The sequence below is a fragment of the Erythrolamprus reginae genome, chromosome 1 (genome assembly GCF_031021105.1).
Source record: "Erythrolamprus reginae isolate rEryReg1 chromosome 1, rEryReg1.hap1, whole genome shotgun sequence".
Taxonomy (NCBI): domain Eukaryota; kingdom Metazoa; phylum Chordata; class Lepidosauria; order Squamata; family Dipsadidae; genus Erythrolamprus; species Erythrolamprus reginae.
In genome coordinates, this window is record NC_091950.1 from 8773062 (window position 1) to 8789081 (window position 16020).

The window sequence follows — 16020 nt, forward strand, 5'->3', positions numbered from 1 at the left end:
ATATATATATATAACCGACGAGATATATATATATATATATATATATATATATATATATATATATATATATCTCGTCGGTTATGAAAAAAATTAATTAACTGCCTTGGAAATGGCCCTGGGTTGGGCCGAGAGGCAAAAAGAAGCATTAAGCTCCTCCCATATTTGGATATATCAGGGTGATTCAACAGAAAAAACATATTCCCTGGCACAAAGCTGTAGCCTAGAGGTTAATTCTCTGCACATACATTAACATCAACTACACAACTTCCCCATGATTCCATCTGCTGAGTGAATTACAAAAAGAGACACAAACATGTTTTTCATTCTGCTGCATGAAGACAAGATATTGCTTGGGAGATAGGACACCGGCTGTTCCTTGCAATTATCAGAAGAACAGTCATTCTTAGTGTATCCCCTGTGGATTTCTAGACACAGAGATCTTACAGGATAAAACTTGCTTTAAAAAATATCTCTGAGTTCAGCACCTGGGTATCTGAATGTGTCACCTTAGCCTGTTTTGCAAAGAGCTCACTCCTGGGTTTGAAGAGACTCACATGCCTCAGGTTCATTTATGGTCATGGCCCCAACACAGGTAAGAGGAAGCATTGCTGATATAAATTTGTCCTGCTATCATCCAGATGGTGTCTGATCTGCTAAAGTTCCAGTGAGATTTCAGGAGCATCCTTCAAATCAGTTTCTGCAAAAACTTTGATTTCTGTTCTAGGAGGGAAGGTGATAATAACCAGGTAGGAATCATGCTACTGTTGATCCTGATGCGCTTCTGGCTCCTGGCTCCAACTACAGCAAAGACGTTGCAAACCAGATGTGTGCTCAGGGATTATATTGAATTAAAGGACACCTACTATAGGCCTGGTGATCTAATTATTGCTGGGAATTTGCCCTTTGGAACCATTTCAAAATCTCCTATCCTAGACTTTAATAAAGTGAATCGTCATCTACATAATTCGTAAGTTTCAGCTGGAATGGAAACATGCAGATAGTTATTCTCTTTGCTGTAAATTGCTTTTTTCAGAAATGCTTATTCTAGTGCTTTGAATTTTCCTGGTGCTGTGCATATTTTGTACTTTTCTCAATAAATTAGCAAGCTCTTAAAATAGGCTGGAATTTTCAATCTCTTTGTCAAAAAGTGCTGGCCTAGTGAAGAAGTCAAATTATAATACTAATGTGACCAGTAATTTGCAGTACAAAATTCAAATAAAGTTCAACACTTTTCCAGGTATTCAGGAGTTACAAAAATCCCTTTCAGTTTTGGAATCAGCATTGCTGAAGAATAATGTCCTTCAATAAATCTATGAGGTGATCCTGTGTTTAGGAATGTTTACCACACCTGAAGAAGCTGCTCCAAGGCAGACCTTAAATAATTCAGGTGAAAGGGGAGCAGGTGGAAAGGTAGACAGCTACTGCAATAGAGTAAATATCTGATCCCCTTATATAGAGATCACATTTGGAATACTGTGTTCAGTTCTGGAGACCTCACCTACAAAAAGATATTGACAAGATTGAATGGGTCCAAAGACGGGCTACAAGAATGGTGGAAGGTCTTAAGCATAAAACGTATCAGGAAAGACTTCATGAACTCAATCTGTATAGTCTGGAGGACAGAAGGGAAAGGGGGGACATGATCGAAACATTTAAATATGTTAAAGGGTTAAATAAGATTCAGGAGGGAAGTGTTCTTAATAGGAAAGTGACCACAAGAACAAGGGGACACAATCTGAAGTTAGTTGGGGGAAAGATCAAAAGCAACATGAGAAAATATTATTTTACTGAAAGAGTAGTAGATACTTGGAACAAACCTCCAGCAGACGTGGTTGGTAAATCCACAGTAACTGAATTTAAACATGCCTGGGATAAACATATATCCATTGTAAGATAAAATACAGGAAATAGTATAAGGGCAGACTAGATGGACCATGAGGTCTTTTTCTGCCGTCTGTCTTCTATGTTTCTATGTTTCTAACATGGCAAGGATAATAAAAGTATAAAACAGTCTGGGATATCTATGGAATAGCTTTTCTCCTTTCTCATAAAGTCATCCAACTTTAGTCAAGGAAATCTTTTGAAAATAAATCCAACCCAATGAAACTTGGGAGGTTCTGCTCTCATATGTCCCCCCAAAGAGTGAAGCAAATTGTACAGCCATGGGCAAGCTTTCCTGTAAAGCTGTCTAATGTTTCTCTCACTACAGAATCAGCACAAGCAACTACCAGCAGTTCCTTGCATTGATGTTTGCTGTCTCTGAGGTCAATAAGGATTTTCTTCTGCTTCACAATATCACCCTTGGCTTCCACATTTATCACCATTTCCAAAGGGAGATATTTATTGCCTTAAACAGCCTCTCCATGCTCTCCTCAGGACGCCAAGTGGTTCCAGGTTACAAATGTGACCTGCAGGACATTCTGCTGTCTGTCATTGGTGGTCTCAGTGCCAAAACCTCAAGGCTGATGGCCTCCATCTTCAGTATCTTTAAGGTCCCTCAGGTAAGAGAGCTCTCTTGGGTACAGTATGGAATAGACAAACATCAAAAGGACACACAGAAGGCAAAGTAGACTCTTACATTATTCCTTATTGAATGGTAGGCATCATTTTAGTGCCATTTATTCCCTGTATCAAGTTAATGATTTCTTCTCTTGTCTTCTGAGATACCACAACCATTCAAATTGTATGCCACCCCTCTCCGAGTCTGCGGGGAGGGGCGGCATACAAATCTAAATAATAATAATAATAATAATAATAATAATAATAATAATAATAATAATTATAATAATACGCTTTACTGGGATCGGCAAACAAAATTCGCCGCTACATCATGCAGTCCTAGGTGCTTGGGAAGCACCCGACTGGTGATGAAATACGAAATCCAGCATAGTGATCTCATTTGCTGTGTTGTACTGATAATAATAATAATAATAATAACAACAACAACAACAACAACCTGGTCATGGCTTACAAGTGGAACACTCAAAAAGGAGACAGAAGGACTAAGACTGGTGGCACAAGAATAGGCCATTAGAACAAATGCTATCAAAGCCAGAATTGAAAAATCAACAGACAATCCAAAGTGCAGACTCTGTAAAGAAACAGATGAAACAATCGATCACATACTCAGCTGCTGCAAAAAGATCACACAGACTGACTACAAGCATAGACATGATGCTGTGGCACAGATGATCCACTGGAACTTGTGCCGGAACTACCATTTACCAGTGGCAAAGAACTGGTGGGATCATAAGCCCGAAAAAGTGGTCGAAAATGAGCAAGCAAAACTACTGTGGGACTTCCGACTTCAGACTGACCGAATTCTGAAGCATGACACACCACACATCCTAAATTGTGGAGAAAAAGAAAGTATGGATCATCGACATTGCAATCCCAGGGGACAGCAGAATTGAGAAGAAGCAACTAGAGAAATTAGTGAAATACGAAGATCTAAAAATTGAGCTGCAACGACTCTGGCATGAGCCAGTGAAAGTGATCCCAGTGGTACTTGGAACGCTGGGCGCAGTGCTAAAGGATCTCAGTGGACATTTGAAAACCATCGGAATTTATAAAATCTCCATCTGTCAATTGCAAAAGGCCGCTTTCCTGGGATCAGCAAACATAATTCACCGCTACATCACACAGTCCTAGGTGCTTGGGAAGCGCCCGACTAGTGATGAAATACGAAATCCAGCATAGTGATCTCGTTTGCTGTGTTGTATTGACATCATAGAATAGAATAGAATAGAATTTTTTTTTTATTGGCCAAGAGTGATTGAACACACAAGGAACTTGACTTGGTGCATTTGCTCTCAGCGTACATAAAATAAAATATACATTTGTCAAGAATCATGTGTCATTTGTCAAGAATATACATTTGTCAAGAATCATGTGGTACGACACTTAATGATTGTCATAGGGGTCAAATAAGCAATGAAGAAGCAATATTAATAAAAATCTTAGGATATAAGCAACAAGTTACAGTCATACAGTCAACATGGGAGGCAATGGGTGAAAGGAATGATGAGAAAAACTAGTAGAATAGAAGTGCAGATTTAGTAGAAAGTCTGACAGTGTTGAGGGAATTATTTGTTTAGTAGAGTGATGGCGTTCGGGAAAAAAACTGTTCTTGTGTCTAGTTGTCTTGGTGTGCAGTGCTCTGTAGCGACGTTTTGAGGGTAGGAGTTGAAACAATTTGTGTCCAGGATGTGAGGGGTCAGTAAATATTTTCCCCGCCCTCTTTTTGACTCGTGCAGTATACAGGTCCTCAATGGAAGGCAGGTTGGCAGCAATTGTTTTTTCTGCAGTTCTGATTATCCTCTGAAGTCTGTGTCGATCCTGTTGGGTTGCAGCACCAAACCAGACAGTTATAGAGGTGCAAATGACAAACTCAATGATTCCTCTGTAGAACTGTATCAGCAGCTCCTTGGGCAGTTTTAACTTCCTGAGCTGGTGCTCCAACTGCTCAAGGAGCTGCTGATACAGTTCTACAGAGGAATCATTGAGTCTGTCATCTGCACCTCTATAACTGTCTGGTTTGGTGCTGCAACCCAACAGAATAATAATAATAATAATAATAATAATAATAATAATAATAACAACAACAACAACAACAACAACAACAACTGGTGGTAGAACAATAAATCACACAATGGTGAACCCTAATGTCAACATGAAACTTTTACTTTGTCTTTGAAAAACAAATCTTTCTCCAGCTTGGTGTTGGCTTTGAGTTTTCTCTGTCGGAGAGAAGAGTTTATCCTTCCTTCTTCAGGATCAATCCCAAAGAATCTCCTCAGTATGTGGGTTTAGTCCAGCTGCTCTTGTATTTCCAGTGGAACTGGGTTGGGCTGGTGGCCCCTGAAGATGACAGGGGAGAACGTTTCATCTCAACTCTGACGCCAATGCTCCAGGAGAAAGAGATCTGCCTGGCTTTCACTAAGAGATTGAAATTGGAAGAAACTCAGATTACACCTAAAAAGGTTCGTCTGAATTACCTTGCCTTCAAAAAAACAGACTTGCTTATTCTGTTTGGAGACTACACTGTTATTCACAGTGTAATAGGGACTATACTTTTGTCTGAAAAACTCACAAAAGTATCATTTAGGAAAGTTTGTATCTTCACTTCCCATTGGAAAATTGGTGTGAAAGAAACTGAACACACATTGCAATGTATAAAGCTTTTGCATGGGGTCTTGCATTTTAGGGACCACTCGGGGGATGTCTCAGAATTCAGCAACTTCCTCCTGTCTTTAGACCTCTTGAATCCACAAGGAGATGTCTTTCTCCCTCTATGGTGGGAATTTGCCTTTGACTGCAAGATCCATAAATCAGGAAAGATCCATCCAAAGGGGGGAAGACAATGTACAGGGAAGGAGAATGTGCAGAATCTGCCCAATTACACTTTTGAAAAAAGAATGACAGGAGAAAGTTACAATATCTACAATACCATTTATGCTCTAGCACATGTTTTACATGCAATGTATGGATCTAGAGCTCAACCAACCATGATGAGACTTGGAAAGAAGATCTCAACTGTCCACTCATGGCAGGTAATTTCTGTGGTTTTTGACTCAGTTCAAAGACACTTAGATCGGAAGCTCTCTGTATGAATTTCTTCAGTTACTGATTAAATGTCTACATGCTCCCATACTAATTCATCTGAGACTCTGCCCTGTTTTTTCAGTTTACCATTTGTTGTGCTACTCCACTTGCTGTGTGAAAACAGCTTCTGATTAAGGTTGTGAGTGCTCCTCGTCCACCTCTGTTAATGTTAGATTCTGGGAGGAGGATACCCTTGGCCAGTGGGGTGGCCAGCTGAGTGAGAGTGATGGAGAAATAGATCTGGGTGAACTGGAGGAACCACCAGAGGGGGCAGATATGTTAATGGGGGATTGGTCCAAGTCAGAGAACGAAGGAGACATTATAATGGATGAGCCACTCTTAGATATGAGATTCAGGAGGTTACAAAGCAGACAACAACACTTGTGTAGTAAAAGAAATAATTTGTAGTTTTAACTTTATGGGGTTTGCTGACCACTCCCAGAAAGTATAAAAGCAAAGGATCTTGGGAAATTCTGGGTGGAGTTTCAACTCTAATTTCATGAACGCTGTGTTGGATCTGGGGTTCTAGAAAATGCTCCCCTAAATACCTGATTTCTGCTTTACAAAAGTCCTCTGTTAGAAGCTGCCTGTCTTTCAGAGTATGGTGAGCTAAATTTTATACACTATGACTTATTGCTGGTCTTACCTTGCTGGAATGCCATTAGGTCCAAAGCTGGCGTTTTTCCCAGAAGCTTATCTGATAACTTCACAGCAAAGAAAACTATTCCATGAACTTTTAAAGACTGATTTCTGCTCAAACATGTTAAGCCGGGCTTCACATTACGAGCCCCAATTAAGTCTGAAGTGTAAATTCAAATGCACACACTGTTGTAAAGTAAACAATGAGTTGGTTTATCAAAACAGAAAGTATTGTACACACGCACTTTAATGAGCCAAAGTGCTCTCCCACAAACTACAAGCCTGGAATGCTGTGAAAAGCAAAAAACAAAAGCAGAGCAGATAAAAGCAGATGTGAAGACGTCACAGCCACCCCGCCTTCAAGAGTCCTCAAACTGTAGTTAACTGTGAAATATTCAAAAAGTCTTTGTAAATCTTGGAGCAGTCCAAAAGCAAACAACACTTGTCTCTCACCAAATGGATAATGTCCCACGCACACTCTCAGTGACACTGGTAATTTATCAGCAGCGCCATTAGCCTAATTACCCCAGCCACAGGTGTTCTCCCTTATCTTCTACAATACTTGCACAGTTGTTCCCTTCTCATCATAAACCTATGCCTGCGAGCATCTATGAATCACCCTTTCTCCGAATCTAATGATGATTCACTAATGGGGTCATTAGCTAATAGGCTGCCTGTAACTACCTCATCATCTGATCCTGCTTGTCTCCCAGAATCTGCCCTTGACACAGAATCTTCACTGTCCGAAGCTGTTCGCAGTAAAATGGGTCTCTGATAACGTGGTGATTCTCCCAAACCAACACCCACACTCCTCGGAGCAGGGGCTGGCCCAGAGCCAACCACAGCAATACATGTTGCTTTTTCAAATAAAGAGTGTAATTTAAAGCTTAAGTCATGAGTTTTAGACATTTGTTTCCATCTGAAAAGCCCAGGATAGAACAATTAATAGTGTGGAAACTGACTTAAGGAGAGAAGCAACTTAGAATTATGCAGAAATTTCTTAAGGAACAATTTACCTGTAGAAGTCATGGATGTCCCATTGGTGGATTCATTTAATAGACAGAATAGCCACGTGTCTAAAACAGTAGATGGTCTATTGCTTGAGCTGGAAGTTGTTTCTGAAGACCTCCAAAGTCCCTTCCAATACTGTGATTCTCTTTCTTTTTTTAAAAAAATATTTTTATTAAACATTTTACATTAAAAATATTGTTGCATTCTGGTATATGGACAATTATCCCACTTTCATTTATATTCTCTTCTTATTTGTTTGTCCCTCTTTGGTATTTATAATGAACATGTAATATTTTCATATAATATATACATACTTACACATTGCCTTTTTTAAATATACCTATCATACAATACTAGATTTTTAATATAAGTGTTCCATTTCTCCTATCTTGCAACGCCTTTTCTTTCCACTTTCTTACTTTTGTACCTTATTAGAATACTTCATTCCTAACCTATACATCCATTATCTAACCATTTGTGCAACCCATCCCATATGTCAGTGTTTTTCAACCGGTGTGCCGCGGCACACTAGTGTGCCGCGAGACATGGTCAGGTGTGCCGCGAGGCGGTCCCCCCCCCGCTATTGCCCCCCACCACCGCCACTATTGGCACCCTCCCGCGGGAGGCCGGCAAAGGTTGCTTTGAAAGTTGGCCCCCTCGCGCCCATGGCTTCTCGTCGCTTCCCCGAAAGCACCCCAAAATACCCCCGCGTGCACCCTTTTTCACAGCCGCACGCTCCTCATCTCCCTGTCACCCCGTGGGGGGGCGGGGAGGCGCCGGCAGCAGAAGGGAAGGGAGCCACAGCCGCCCCTGCCTCCCCATGGTGCCTCCGGCCCCCTCGGCCTTTCGGCGCTGCCCCCCGCCCGCCCCCTCTCCTCCTCTGCTGTCTCCTGCCTTTCGGCGTGGCTCCTCCCGCACCCGGAACGCAGGAGACAAAAAATAGCCCAACTCTCATTCTCTCTCCGTTCTTCTCAGCGGAGGCCAGCGAAGGTAATATTCAATGTCGGGAGCGCGTGGGCGGTTGCGCGCGCTCCCTACCCCCCTGCTAGCCGCTCAGAATATTCAAAATAAGAAAAACCTTCGCCGGTGAAGGCTTTTCTTATTTTGAATATTCCGAGCGGCTAGCAGGGGGGTAGGGAGCGCGCACAACCGCCCGCGCGCTCCCGGCATTGAATATCACCTTCACCAGCCTCCGCTGAGAAGAACGGAGAGAGAACGAGAGTGAGTGAGAGCAACAGACAGCAAGATAGAGAGAAAGTGAGAAAGAGAGAGAGAGAAAGGGGGGAGAGAAAGAGATAACAAGAGAGAGAACAAGAGAGAGAAAGAGTGTGAGAAAGAAAGCAAGAGAGAGAGAGAAAACAAGAGAGAGAAAGTGAAAAAAGAGAGAAAGTGGGAGGGAGAGAGAAAGAGAGAGAGAGAGAGAAAGAACAAGAGAGAGAGAAAGAAAATAAGAGAGAACAAGAGAGAGAGAGAAAGAAAATAAGAGAAAAAGAGATAGCAAGAGAGAGAGAAAGCAAGAGAGACAGATAGGGAGAGGAAAGGAGAGAGAGAAATGAGAACAAAAAGGGGAGAAAAAAGGAGAAATGATTGAGGCAGAGAATGAGAGGAGAGAGAAACAAAAGAGAGAGAGGGGGGTGATTCTTGAAGCATATGGTAAAAAGCACCCAAATAATAAGAAATGCCCCCCAGCCCACACCTCTTTTTGAAAAGAATAAAAGAGAAAAAACCCCAGCCCTCAACTTGTTTTGGAAATGGTTCCAGTGTGTATACACACACACACATAAGGGGGGGAGAGAGACAGGGATGGAAATAGAGAAGTGAGAGGGAAAAGGAATGAGGGAAAAAGGGAGGAAGAGAGAGAAATGACAAACATGAGAGAGAAAAGGGGGAAAAACAGGAGAAGTACCCAGAAATGAGATATAAATTTGAGTAGGGATGATTGATGATTGACTGTATTTATAAGGGGATGTTACATGGGATTGTATATACGAGGGGGTTATGTATGTATGTATGTATGTATGTATGTATGTATGTATTTATTTATTTATTTATTTATTTATTTATTTATTTATTTATTTATTTGATTTGTGTCATTTTGGTTGGTGGTGTGCCCCAGGATTTTGTAAATGTAAAAAATGTGCCGCGGCTCAAAAAAGGTTGAAAATCACTGCCATATGTTATAGTAATCTGAATTCTCTTCATCGTTTATTGCTTTAGTGAGTCTGTACAGCTCTATGCATTCTAACATTTTATCAATCACCCTTTCTTCTGTTGGTATATTATGATTCTTCTGCATCTGAGTGAATGTTATCCTTTCTGCTATGGGTAGTATTTTTTTTGAAGAAATTTTATTGGTTTTCAAATCTTTTCTTTAAAATAACAATTACAATAAATCTTTGAGCATTTCTACATTGTCACAGCATTCAATTTTTGTTAAGACATTAAAGCATTATATGCAATCTTATTTCATTCATTATATTTACATCTACATTTATATTTACATATTTACAGTTTTCTTTCTTTCTTTCTTTCTTTCTTTCATTCATTCATTCAATTTTTATGCCGCCCTTCTCCTTAGACTCAGGGCGGCTTACAACATGTTAGCAATAGCACTTTTTAACAGAGCCAGCTTATTGCCCCCACAATTTGGGTCCTCATTTTACCCACCTCAGAAGGATGGAAGGCTGAGTCAACCTTGAGCCAGTGATGAGATTTGAACCGCTGACCTGCAGATCTACAGTCAGCTTCAGTGGCCTGCAGTACAGCACTTTACCTGCTGTGCCACCCCGGCTCTTTGCTTTTTTATCTATCCCTTTCAGTCCACTGATACCAGTTTTCCCATATGTTATAATAATTTAAGTAATTTTGCCCTACATCTGTCCATTTTGGCACAGTCATACATTTTTTTAAATGTTATTTATTTATTCAATTCAAACATTCATTTATCAGCTAACAAGACCTTGAGCCAAAGTAACTATTTGAACGTGCATGTAGCCAAGTTTGTGGAAGTAAAATCCTTGTGTTTTGTTCAAATTAGAGTTGAAAACCATGCCCAATGATAAAAGGGAAATGTTTAGTATCAGAGTTAAATACACCAGATTCCTCAGATCACAACCAGGAGCTGGAACTAGCTTCTCAAATATAAACCCATCTTCTCAAAATGGCCATTATGTGATGATAGAAGCCATGATATCTTACTTATAGCTCTAGCCCAAATACACCAATTTCTGAAGGTCTATTTTCTTTCAGATTCTTGCCTATTTGAACAAGGTGCAGTTCAACAACAGTGTTGGAGATGAAGTCTCTTTCTCAGAAAATGGACTGGGATCTGCTTGTTATGATCTTCTCAACTGGGTTCTCCTCCCCAATCGATCCTTTGTCCCTGTGAAAGTTGGGCAAGTAAATTCTGAGGCTCCCCCAGGCCAGGATTTCACCATTAAATCTGATGGAATCGTCTGGGCCACAAAGGTAAGCTGCAAGGAAATGTAAGTTCACTTAGAAAAATCATTTTCTCCCTGAGATACAGAATATCTTCCTAACTCAAAAATTATCGCAATTATTTGCTGAAAAATCTGCTTTGCATATAACAACTGATCTATGTCATTCCACAAAATCTTAGGCTTGGGAATGACTTCTGGTCGAAACACAAGATGCAATAACAGCAATCAACAGTGATTTCCAAGGATTATTTCCACTCATTTTTTTAAAAGAAATGTGCTCGTCCCATCCCAAGCATTCCTCTGCAGGCTGAGATTCCAGATCCAATCTCCCAAATCCATGGGTGTATCAGGAGTGATCCTGGCCTGATTACCTCAGGAGTGTTCTTGATTTCTGATAGACAGTGTGTTACTATGTCTCGGTATGAAACCTTCAACTCACATATCTTCTTGGCATCCTCTTCAACAGCTGGATCCAAGGCAGTCAAGTTGGGGGGGTTAGCAACAACGTCCCACAGTCCCTCACATTTCAACAGCATGGCACATTTTGTAGACCATGTGTTATAGTTGCTTCCATCCACCTGAGCTATGAAGAAAGTCTTACTGGACTGGAACGTTGCCATCTTAATAATACTGTTACACCAATTCTAACTGGAATACAATATTGAACAATTAAACCACACATTCAGGAACTACACCTCTCTGCCTGGGCCCACAATCATTGTTAATATGTCTCGGTACGAAACCTTCAGCACACATTAAGCAGAGTTGTTGTGGTGTAGGAAATGTGGATTAACCAGACAATGACTCAAACTTAGTATCTATGTATATACAGTGGTACCTCAAGATATGAACCCCTCGTCTTACGAACAACTCGTGATACGAACCCGGGGTTCAGAAAAAATTTGCCTCTTCTTACGAACTTTTTTCGAGTTACGAACCGGCGTTCGGAGACTGCTGGGAAGCCGCGCGGCTGTTTTAAAAGGGGACAGCCGGGCGGCGGGGCTTCCCAGAAGCCTCCCAAACGCCGGTTCGTAACTCGAACAAAGTTCGTAAGAAGAGGCAAAATTTTTCTGAACGCCGGGTTCGGTTCGGGAGGTTGCTGGGAAGCCCCCCAGCCTGGCTGTCAACTTTTAAAACAGCCGCGCCACTTCCCAGCTGTCTCCCAAAGCCAAACGCGGAAGTTCGGCTTTGGCGTTCGGCTTCAGGAGACAGCTGGGAAGCGGCACGGCTGTTTTAAAAGGTCTCAGCCAGCCTGGGGGACTTCCCAGCACCCCCCCGAACCGCGAACCCAGGTTCGGGGGGGTGCTAGGAAGCCCCCCAGGCCGGCTGCGACCTTTTAAAAGAGTCGCGCCGCTTCCCAGCTGTCTCCTGAAGCCGAACGCGGAAGTTCGGCTTTGCAGTTCGGCTTCAGGAGACAGCTGGGAAGTGGCGTGGCTCTTTTAAAAGGTCACAGCCAGCCTGGGGGGCTTCCCAGCACCCCCCCGAACCCAGGTTCGGGGGTTGGGGGTTGCTGGGAAGCCCCCCAGGCCAGCTGCGACCTTTTAAAAGAGCCGCGCCGCTTCCCAGCTGTCTTCTGAAGCCGAACGCGGAAGTTCGGCTTTGCAGTTCGGCTTCAGGAGACAGCTGGGAAGCGGCGCGACTGTTTTAAAAGGTCACAGCCGGCCTGGGGGGCTTCCCAGCACCCCCCCAAACCCCAAACCTGGGTTCAGGCGGGTGCTGGGAAGCCCCCCAGGCCTGCTGCGACCTTTTAAAAGAGCCGCACCGCTTCCCAGCTGTCTCCTGAAGCCAAACGCGGAAGTTCGGCTTTGCAGTTCGGCTTCAGGAGACAGCTGGGAAGCGGTGCGGCTCTTTTAAAAGGTCGCAGCCGGCCTGGGGGGCTTCCCAGCACCCCCCCGAACCCCAAACCGGGTTCGGGGGGTGCTGGGAAGCCCCCCAGGCTGGCTGTCATCTTTTAAAACAGCCGCGCGGCTTCCCAGCAGTCGCCGAAAGCCGTTATTTTGCGGGGGGGGGGGGTTTGGTTGCACGGATTAATTGACTTTACATTGTTTCCTATGGGAAGCAATGTTTTTTCTTACGAACCTTTCGTCTTACGAACCTTCTCCTTGCACCAATTAAGTTTGTATCACGAGGTATTACTGTACAACAATATTATTATTTACAAATATATAGAATCAACAATATAATACTACCAATAGTTTACATACCATGCACACAGCAAGAATACAGCTCAAGGCAAATTTCATTCAAACACTCCAATCTATGTTCAATCTCTTTTCAGTAAAATTTCGCTATATTAATTTCCAGATAACTTTAAAATTCATCATTTAATTCCCATAAATCCCCTCATCATTTTACAAAAATTAATTCTTCTAATTTATAATTTTATAATAATCTCAATCTTCTTCCTCTTCAGAAATTCTGCCATCGTTTAAAGTCCTCTTCCCAGGTGTTACCGCTCGGCTCCAATTCCTGTGTTGCATTGTCTCTGCGGCTGGTGCCGACTCAGGCATGGCAGCCTGGCCGGCTTCTCACCACTGCTGGCATGAGACTAGGCTGGTACATCTGGTGGGGTATGCCGACCCCAAACCAGACCCCCGGTAGTGCCCCCTGCATCATCTCCCCTTCAGGAAGAATCAAGTCTGGTTCAAAAGAACCAAAACCCCTGGATAGTGGGGATTGGTGGGGAGGCAAGTAAGAAGGGGACATTTGACCCCGCCCCTTCCGTGGCAATATATTAGCAGAAAATCTGAACATGAAAGTAGGAATAAAGAAGGGAAATAGGAATGGGGAAAAGAATGGATGCAGCAGGTTCATTGCTTGGGTCATATAAAATATTTCTCTTTTTTCTTTTAGAAAAAGCCCTTTGCCAGATGTGGCAGGAAGAGATGCCAGGAAGGAGAGAGGAGAAGAGTTCCAGAGGGCAAGCCAATTTGCTGCTACCAATGTGACGCTTGCCCAGAAGGGAGCTTTTCTAATATGACAGGTAGATAAGACTTCAAATGAATACATTTAAGGTACAAAGCAGAGAGGCTAAGGCAGAGATAATGTACTCACAAACAAAGCAGTAGCATTCCTGAATAACAGATCTCTCTGTCTTCTGTGGGTTCCATTATAAAATGGGGGGGGGGATAGGCAGGAATCTCAAATTGAAAACAACATTAGTCATGGAAGTGCACAGTGAATGAATAGCTGAACTGAATAAATCCTCCTATCTGCCTAATCTATCTCTAAGATCATCATAACCGAAGGGTGATATGCTCTTTTTGATGCACAGGAGATTATTTCATTACTCTGTTTGTAGGTAGCTCAAGAGCAAAGAAGCTACATTCATATGATATATGTGGGAAGGATAATGTGCATGCTAATTACTAAAGAAATCCATAGACAAAGACTTTTTATTTCAGATGCAGCTCACTGTGAACCCTGCCCAGAAGACCAATTTCCCAACAAGAACAAGGACCAATGCATTGCCAAGAAGATCCACTTCCTTGCCTATCAAGACATCCTGGGATACATTTTAGTTTTTCTCATTTTTTTCCTTTCTATGATCACCTCAGCAGTCCTGGTGGTTTTCTATAAACATCATGACACACCAATTGTGAAGGCCAACAACCGAGATCTCACCTACATCCTGCTGGTCTCCCTTCTGCTCTGCTTCCTCTGTTCCTTCCTTTTCATTGGTCAACCAAGGAAGATCACCTGTCTCTTCCAACAATCTGCCTTTACTATTCTTTTTTCCCTTGCCGTTTCCTCTGTCTTGGGAAAAACTGTGATGGTGGTTCTGGCCTTCATGGCCATCAAGCCAGGAAACAGGGCAAGGAAACTAATAGGAAAACCACTGACCAACTCCATTGTCATAGTCTGTCCTCTGGTCCAAGCCCTTCTTTGTGCCACCTGGTTGGCAACCTCTCCCCCATTTCCTAGCTTGGATTTTCATTCTGTGTTTGGAGAGACTATCTTGGAATGTAAGCAGGGATTAGCTTTCATGTTTTACATTGTCCTTGCCTACCTAGGTCTTTTGGCCCTCATTAGCTTCACAGTAGCCTTCCTGGCTAGGAAACTGCCTGATAGTTTTAATGAAGCCAAGTTCATTACTTTCAGCATGCTGGTCTTTTGCAGTGTTTGGATTACTTTCCTCCCCACCTACCTTAGCACCAAAGGGAAATCCATGGTAGCTGTGGAGATCTTCTCCATTTTGGCTTCTGGAGCTGCTCTTTTGGCTTGTATCTTTTTTCCCAAATGCTACATTATTCTCCTGAGGCCAGATCTGAATTGTAGAAAAAATATAGTAAGAAACAAGAATTTCTAACTAATACAACAGCTGGCCTCATTTATATTTGTCTTTGAGGCATGTTTAGAATGTTATAATGTTTTTTGGGTGAAATGATGACATGAAGGAGAAATTTATTCAGAAAATAATCCCTTATCAAGTGCTGCAGCATTAGAATATACCTGTTTTCAGGAACAATCGTCCAGCCTTTTGTTTATCATCCTTGTGTTGTCTACTGCCCTGTGTGGATAGAAAACTACTTTTTAAAAATGTGTTTATTATTTCAAAGAGGAAATTTTCCCATTTTCATAGAAATGAAAGCAGGGGAGTGAAAGACGGAAACTGTATTAACAGAGTTAATGATTTAAGAAGTGGATTGTTATAATTGTAGGCTTTGCATTAGTATCAATTTAAGAAAAGATAAGATCGTGAACCTGGCTGTAAATTTAATGGTTATTGCACAAAATATTTGTACCCAGATGACACACTGCTTAATGGAAGATGGAATGTTTGTATTAAAATAAAATTTAAAAAAATTAGGAAAGAAATAAGGCAAAGGCCTGCCTAGTCACAACTATCATTTTTTCCTTAGGGAACAATTGTGAGACCTGGAGGGCCCTCAGATTTCACACCATCTCACTTTGACGCATTGTAACCTTTTAATGTCCAAAGATGATAAACACTCAAATAGAAGTGCCTCCCCACCCACTACCACACTATCCTACCAAGTTTCAGTTGAAGCTTGTTGTTCCCCATCCAGATCCCCAAAGCACCCATTCACCAAGAAGGAACATCCGTAGTATCTGTTAGTTCACCTGAGACACAGATATACAACCAGCTATCATATGCATACAACCAGCTATCATATGCATACATATGTATCTCACTCTTGGGTAACATATAATTATTATTATTAATAATAATAATAATAATAATAATAATAATAATAATAATAATAATAATAATAATTAGATTTGTATGCTGCCCCTCTCCGAGGACTCGGAGCGGCTCACAACATGTAGGTGTTAAACAGAAACAGCACCATGTCCTTTGGCA

At 41.9% G+C, this 16020-nt stretch overlaps 1 protein-coding gene across 1 annotated transcript; it reads left to right on the forward strand.

Moving 5' to 3' along the window:
* Window positions 1-755: 755 nt before the first annotated feature.
* Window positions 756-15003, forward strand: LOC139157774 (vomeronasal type-2 receptor 26-like). Its single transcript, XM_070734940.1, has 6 exons — window positions 756-873; window positions 2377-2501; window positions 4716-4982; window positions 10504-10722; window positions 13322-13385; window positions 14099-15003. Exons 1-6 carry the CDS (start codon window positions 756-758, stop codon window positions 15001-15003), a joined length of 1698 nt encoding a protein of 565 aa, XP_070591041.1.
* The last annotated feature ends 1017 nt before the right edge of the window (window positions 15004-16020 follow it).

Coding starts and splice junctions, on each gene's coding strand:
- LOC139157774 (XM_070734940.1), top strand. CDS start 756: ATGCTACTGTTGATCCTGATGCGCTTCTGGCTCCTGGCTCCAACTACA. Junction 2,502..4,715: donor GTATCTTTAAGGTCCCTCAG/GTAAGAGAGCTC, acceptor ATCTTTCTCCAG/CTTGGTGTTGGCTTTGAGTT. Junction 10,723..13,321: donor GAATCGTCTGGGCCACAAAG/GTAAGCTGCAAG, acceptor TCTCCCCTTCAG/GAAGAATCAAGTCTGGTTCA.